Source organism: Trichosurus vulpecula, chromosome 6 (genome assembly GCF_011100635.1).
Source record: "Trichosurus vulpecula isolate mTriVul1 chromosome 6, mTriVul1.pri, whole genome shotgun sequence".
Lineage (NCBI taxonomy): Eukaryota > Metazoa > Chordata > Mammalia > Diprotodontia > Phalangeridae > Trichosurus > Trichosurus vulpecula.
The window spans coordinates 63,920,755-63,928,254 of NC_050578.1; the positions used below are offsets into that span (position 1 = coordinate 63,920,755).

Here is a 7,500-nt window from a genome sequence, read left to right on the forward strand (position 1 = left end):
TTCCCAGTGCTCTCTTCTGCACATCTTGTGGAAAATCCTTGTCCATTTTAAAGTGTTTACTATTATTATAGGAGAAAGATGACATTTCTGTTTATAACTTAAGATTACTGATGATCCTGCTCCATTCCCAGGAAATGAAGAACTTATGGAAGAGAGAGTCATTGGATACTCAAGTGAATCTGTGATCTCACTGGTTTGGGTGTTTCATTCAAAGATGCAGACTTTGATCCTTACTGCAACTCCCTTGCCCAATCCATGTTCATTCTTCATCCTGAGGGTGATTCTTATCCATGTCTGCTCATAAGTCCATTACAAGAGTTTGAGCCAGGCTTTCCTCCCTCTCTTGTGACATACCAGTGTAGTACTTGGGTTCTCCAACAGTCATTTCATGGTCTCCGCACATGACCAGCTAGTATTTTTTTTCCTGCACCTATACTTCCACAATGACATCTTTTATTTTAGTTCTTCTTTAGAGTTCTCTATTTAGGATATGTTGGTCTGCTTATGCCTGTCCCTAGACTTCCCATTGCCTTTTTTGTGAAAGTCATTTTTCAATTCCTCAATAATTTTCCATTACCCACATCCATGTAAAACCAGTAGAACAGTCTTATTAAAAGGGGTGAGCTTTGTTTCTGGGAGAAGGTTGTGGTTATTAAAGAAGAAAACTGTGCATTATTATTGTTGTTGATATCACTAGTAGTGTTTATTAGTAATAATACATATTTGTATCTAAATGCTGTATCTTGCTTAAACAAATATCTAGATCTGCCACTGTAGTCATCTGGGGAGTTGCATGGTAAATAACTTTCTTTCAGTATTCATCAGCAACTGCTCTGCATTTTGGAGTCTTAGAAAATTACCTGGGGCTCTCAGATGTTAGCTTAATTGCTCAGGATCCTACATTCAGTATGAATCAGAGGCAAAACTTGAACCCAGGTCAACCTGACTCTGAAGCCAACCTCTGTCCATTCTCCTTTGTTGCCACTCTCAAATTTGTATAACACTTTAAGATTGACTTAAAACATTTCTCAAAACGATTAGATAGATTACAGATGAGGTCATTGAGCTTCAGAGACGTGACTTTCCCATGGTAACGTAGCTAGTAAACATCAGAGCTGGGATTCGAACCCAGGTCTCCTGACTTTAAGTCCAAAGTTCTTTGCACTACATTGCAAATGCAGTTTCTTTCAAGTCTTTGAGTCTCCTGGACCAGCACTCTTTCCAGTGCATGATGAAGAATTATGAAACTTAATTCTTCATGAGATTTATGTAATAATCCAACTCCCCAGCCCTGGCTATCTTTCCCCTTTTCAATTGAAGAAGAGTGCTAGAAATTAAAAATATTGCTTGGACTGAGGTATTGTCTATATACCCAGAAGGCAAACTCCAAAAGATGCAGATGCTTTTGGCATTGATCCCTTGGGTTTGCACTAACACCCTGGCCTTAGCTTACAGATGGAGAAATCTCAGAGTATCATGAAGTACTTACTATTGTGTCTATACGTCCAATGACTTCAAATGAAAAATCAACGCCATCATCGGTCATTTCAGCCAGAACATCATGGATGGGTTTCTTGTAGTCCAGAGGGTTGATGCACTCAGTAGCACCTACCTCTTTGGCCTTTGCAAATTTGTCCTTGTTAATGTCCACCCCAATGATCCGGGAGGCTCCAGCTGACTTACAGCCAATGACCACTGACAAGCCAACGCCCCCCAGGCCAAAGACAACACAAGTAGAGCCAGGAGTGACCTGTGTTGTTAGAAAACATGAGAGCTTAGATTACTCACCCCTGGATAGTGTACTTATACAATCTTTGTAATTCTTAAGTCAATCGAAAATTCTCTTGAATGCTTTAGTAACATTTTGCTGTACAGAAAGCTAAGAGAAATGGCTTAAGGATTCAGTAGATCATTAACAACTCAGAGCCTTGTTTTCCTAATCAGTAAAACAAGGGGGTTGAATCCCATGTTCTCTAAGGTGTTTTAAAGCTCAAAAAAATTTAATCAGGAAAGAGGTGTCAGCTGCTCAACTCTAGGGATACTTGGTTTTAGCCATTTTATGCAGGAAGCAGAGAATTATAAGAAACTATAAGAAGTGACTAAAAATGTCATCGAAGGGATATAAAAAAAAATTATAGTGATACTCCCACATCATCGATTTGTCTTATGGCTTATTTCAAGGGTCTATGATTTCATTATTGGGAGTCATTCCCCATAGTGATGCCAATTAACAACCCCATTATGTTGTCTTCATGAACTTCTGGGCCTGCCTGAAAAATTCATCACCCCACAGCCAACCTGATTATAAGTATTTCCAAACATGGCCGAGATGGACTTCCAAGGAGAAATAAGTGACCTAGGCAACTAGGTGACGCAGTGAATAGAATACCCAACTTGGAGTTAGCAAAACCTGAGTTCAAATCCTGGCTTAGATACTTAACTAGCTGTGAGATGCTGAGCAAATCACTTAATCATTTTCAGCCTCAGTTTCTTCATCTCCAAAATGGGGATAATAATAGCACCTAACTCATAGGGTGATGATCTTATGAGATATCTCTATCTATCTGTCTGTCTGTCTATCTATCTATCTATCTATCCCTCTCTCTCTGTCTCTCACTGTCTCTCTCTCTCTCTCTCTCCCCATCTATGTTAGTACTCGGTCAACTTTGCCATCTATATGCCTACATGCTTTACATATGGGGATACTGAGGCCCAGAGAAATGAGGTAACTTGCTCAAAGCTACATCATTAATGATATTGGAACCTCTGATTCCAGAGGATTTTTCCACCAGAAAAGAGGTATAAAACTCATGGCGCTGAAGGGCTGCCCCAACCAATTAAAATGTAATTGGGAAATATTTAACAAAATAAATAAAAATGAGATACAATATAATATTTATTTGTGGTTTTCTTAGTCACCATAAAAATCTGTTTCTGTATGAATTTTGCAACTCATTAGACCAACCAGCTTGAGATCTTTTTGACTTATTTATATTTTTTGTTTTACTTATATCAATCATTAATAATGCATGGTATGACATTGCAATTTTATCAATTTCACAACTGGTGTTTGTCTGCCTTGACCTGTGATTACCTTAATCTTGATTTTGTGTTATATAACAAGTCCCTTTCTATGCTTCTGTTTCGCAAGGAGGCACAGTAACACAGTTAATGTCCTTGGACTGTTCATTTGCAAGTGAAAAGATGATGATGAAATGCTGGTCATAAGATCATAGTCGTATATCATTAACTTTTTTGTTCTCCCAATTAGAGTTCTATATGGTCAGTTCAAAAGTAGTTACATTATATCTATGTTCCATCAAGCTCACTCAGGAAAACCTATGTATGAATATGACTTAGGATCACAGAAATTCAAGTGTTATAAACAAGATGTGCTGGTAAACATATTTACCGATTGACTTTCTGGGACAGGGAAGGGTGTAGGGAATGCTTTTAACTTTAATCTGCCTCATTAATATTTTCTCCATCACTTTCTTAACTTAGATAGCCAATAGAACAATAAATCAAGTACTGATTTGTAAGCCAATTTTTGAGGCATAAATGCTGACACTGAAAATTTTAAGCTGACTTCAGCATACCTCTGATTATAATCCATGATGAAAGGAGGAAGGATATTGTTCTCAGGTTCCACTGACAGTTTGATCATTAGCTAGCTCCCACTGGCCCTTTCCTCAAATTGCCATCCAAGAAGGCTACTGTGCTGGTAGATGGGGTCCCTCTCCTCTTCCCTCCCTCCATTCTGGTACCTGACTGTCTGTACTCCCCGCCTTACTCCACTGGTGAAATGGATTGCATGCTGAACTTGAAGTCAGGAAGACCCGAGTTCAAATACTGTCTTATAGATTTGGTACCTCTGTGACCCAGGCAAGTCACTTAACCTCTTTCAGCCTCAGTTTTCTCATATGTATAACGGGGGTAATAATTGCATAGGATTGTTTGTGAGGATCAAATGAGATAACATAAACCTTAAATATTAATCATATTAATGATGTCAACAGCAGCAATTATAATTATCATACCAAAGCTTTGGGGAAAAGAGTAGCTTCTCTTCCCAAAAAAGTTGTGGACCCTCAAATTTGTCTAATCCCCTCACTTAGAGAGTGGGAAGCTGTGTTGTAGAGAAAAAAGTGCTGAACGTACAACCTGTGGACCTTATTTTAAATTTCACCTGTGCCTTTACTACTTCTGTGACTTTGGAGAAGGAATTTCACTTCCTTGGGCTGGAGTTTCTTCATCTGTGAAATAGAAAAACTGGACTAGATAATTTCTAGGGTTCTTCATAGCTTTAGAGCTACAATCCTATCTAAAATGATAACCCAGTATATAGTATTGTCATAGGCTCTAGAACTGAAAGGGACACAAGAGATCATTGTTTACTGATGAAAATGGTTTGGTTGGTCCAGCCATAACTCCAAACCCAGAATTTGCCTGGTAACCATCACCATCTAGCTACAAAATGGTGGGCTTTAGAAAAGGATGTGGATGTATAGTAAGAAGGAGCTGGCTAGCATTTGAGAGAGGCACCAGCAGAATCCTGAGGATTTGTATTATGTGGTTCGATTGTAGATAGAAGTGCCAGAAATATCCCTGTTGTGGAAGATGAATGGATTGATCCATTGACCCTCTCCTGACCAATACAATGGCTACACAGGGCAGCACAAGGACAACGAGTTGCACTATTAGAATGGCTTTAGCTGACATCAAACAAAAATATGGAGTTGGAGGTGGGTAGGATTTCCCAGTCACTCCAGGTAGGATGTGGTCTACCACAGAAGCAGTTGTTAACCTGAGAGAGGAGGCAATCAGTCCATGGATATGTCTTCTCTGGTGTTATGATTATAACCTGCTCTACAGGTGGTACATTAGTATAGACAATCACCTAAATGGGAGACTTCCTGTATGCTCTTTTTATATTGAGGAATCACTATCCAGCAGATGATACCAGTCTGATGGCAGGAAATGAAGAAAAATCAAGAAGCCTCTTGATGAGGGTAAATGAGGAGAATATAAAAGCTGGCTTACAGCCTAACAAAAAAACAAAAAATGAAGATCTTGGCAACTCGTGCCATCACCTCCTGGCAAACAGAGAGAGAAGAAGCGGAAGCAGTGTCAAATTTTATATTTTGGGGCTCAGATCACAGCAGATGGTGACTGAAGGCATGAAATTAAAAAATGCTTGCACCCTGGAAGGCTCCTATGGCAAATCTGAACAGCATGCTAAAAAGGAGAGACATCACCTTACCAACAAAGGTCCATATAGTCAAAGCTATGGTTTTTCCAGCAGTAATGTATGGCTGTGAGAGTTGGAGTATAAGGAAAGCTGAGCACAGAATCACACTTTCAAATTGTGGTGCTAGAGAAGATTTTTGAGAGTCCCTTGGACAGCAAGGAGATCAAATTAGTCAATACTTAAAGAAATTAATTCAGACTATTCTCTGGAAGCTCAAATACTGAAGCTGAAGCTTAAGTACTTTGGCCACATAACAAGAAGATGGGACTCATTGGAAAAGACCCTGATGTTGGGAAAGCTTGACGGAAAAAGGAAAAGGGGACAGCAGAAGATGAGATGGATAGATGATGTCATGGAAGCAATGAACATGAGCTTGGACAGACTTTGGGAGATAGTGGAGGATAAAAGTGCCTGGTGTGTTATGGTCTATGGGGTGACAAAGAGTTGGACGTGACCAAAGGACTAAACAACAGTAACAGGTGAGTTGAGAGAAGGGAGAAATTTTGTGGAAACCAGTGGGTGGTGATAAGTAGGTCACAGTCAAAATAGTGGGACAGGGGACTGCAGAGCATTATAGATCATTTCACCTACAGGTTAGTGGGAAAGGATGTAACTAGACCTATAAGGAAGCATGTGGACTTGTAGGGAGGAGAACCTTAGACTCTGGCCTGTGTTCTTCTTGTTTTTCTTCTTCGATCTCCATGGGCAATGCTAAACATTGGATGAGAACTGATTGAGGTACCTTGACCCCAGACTCATTGTTCCTATTGACCTGTTGGATTTTCTTCTACTTAGTCTTTGACCTTGGCCATTACCTATATGGTAAAAACAACCAGCCCCAGATGGCCCGAGGAAGATGGTTGTGCTTTTTGTGGAGACTCTTTTGTTTTAGTGTTTATTTTTTTCTCCCAGGTACGAAGTGGAAGAACCAGAAACACTAGGTACTTTCCTGTGCCTGATTAAAGTAACAGCAGCAGCAGCAGCTAACTTCAGCAACAGATGAATCTGTCATTCAGCTCTGGAAGCACCTGCTGGATGGGTCTGCAGTGCCTTCCAAACTCTGGATCTCTGTATGATAGTGCCCACCATAGTCTGGCTGTAACTATAGTCTGCTGTGGGCTACAGGAAATCTCATGCCAGACCACTAATTCCTTCACCATCCATCTTATCCATGCCTCAGATTGTAGAACTCTGATCTGAATAATGGGGTGCTGGGATTAGGTGGTGAATTGCCACATGGTGAAAGTAATTTAGATCAGTAGAACCACAGCTCTAACGGGATGTGAATACACCAAAACTAATAGATTCAGAGATTGCACATTTAACCTTTTCAGCCTTTTGCTGGAATTGAGCTCTTAGCATTAATTTTCTTGCTTCTTTAGTCTTCACTCCTCATTTTCTGGCTCTGCTCTTTAACTGAAAACTCTTGTAATGCAAACTGATGTTGGAAGTTGGGGATGAAAATTGCACTCAAGAAATTAACTTTTTGGAGAAAGAAAGGGAGTGGAGGGGTGGTGGTGGAGGAAAGTGTTTTGGGGGAGGGATACATGGGAATCTGCTCAATCTGGTGGTGGCCAGATGCTTAGGAAATGTAGGTTATGAGAGTTCAGTGGTTGAGAGAGCTTGCCTTTCATGCCCAGGATCTTAAGCAATGGACTGCTGTGGGCCTTCAACTATAGTGTAAAACACTACCCTATGGGCTGCCCAGAGAGGCCACACTGAACCTGTTCCTGCTAGTTGATGTTCTCATTCTGACATTAAAGTTTGTTAAAGCTATGTCTTTGGTAGAATGATGCTTTTTATCTGGACTCCTTTGCGGTATGATCATCTAGTCCAATTTTTATTTATTTTATTTTTTTCTAATAGATAAAGAAACTTAGACCCAAAGAATGACTTGCCTAAAGTTATGTAATTTAAGTATCAGAGCCAGGATGCAAACACATGGTCTCAGTTGCCAAATCCAAAGCTCTTTGCACTACCTACCATATTTCCTTGTAAGCAAATATTTCCTTTCTGGTTACTAGCCCAAGTGTCTATTCTCTGGTTTTGAATCTTGTACCTTGTAGGCTGATTTATTCAGTGAAATGGATTGAAGCACACCCTTGTTCTTACCTTGGCAACTTTTACTGCAGAACCATAACCAGTGGTAAATCCACAGCCCATCAGGCAAACTTTTTCCAGGGGAGAGGATGAATCGATCTTTACAACAGAGATTTCGTCTGTCACTGTGTACTCAGTGAAGGTGCTTG

At 40.0% G+C, this 7,500-nt stretch overlaps 1 protein-coding gene across 1 annotated transcript in view; it reads right to left on the reverse strand.

The window, feature by feature from the left end:
- Window positions 1–1,489: 1,489 nt before the first annotated feature.
- Window positions 1,490–7,500, reverse strand: part of LOC118854191 (alcohol dehydrogenase E chain-like) — a gene marked incomplete at its 3' end in the record, with an annotated part of 17,483 nt that continues 11,472 nt past the window's right edge. Inside the window, 2 exon segments of the mRNA XM_036764534.1 lie at window positions 1,490–1,750; window positions 7,364–7,500. The exon segment at window positions 7,364–7,500 is cut by the window's right edge and continues 83 nt beyond it. Coding sequence (XP_036620429.1) covers window positions 1,490–1,750; window positions 7,364–7,500 — 398 coding nt within the window.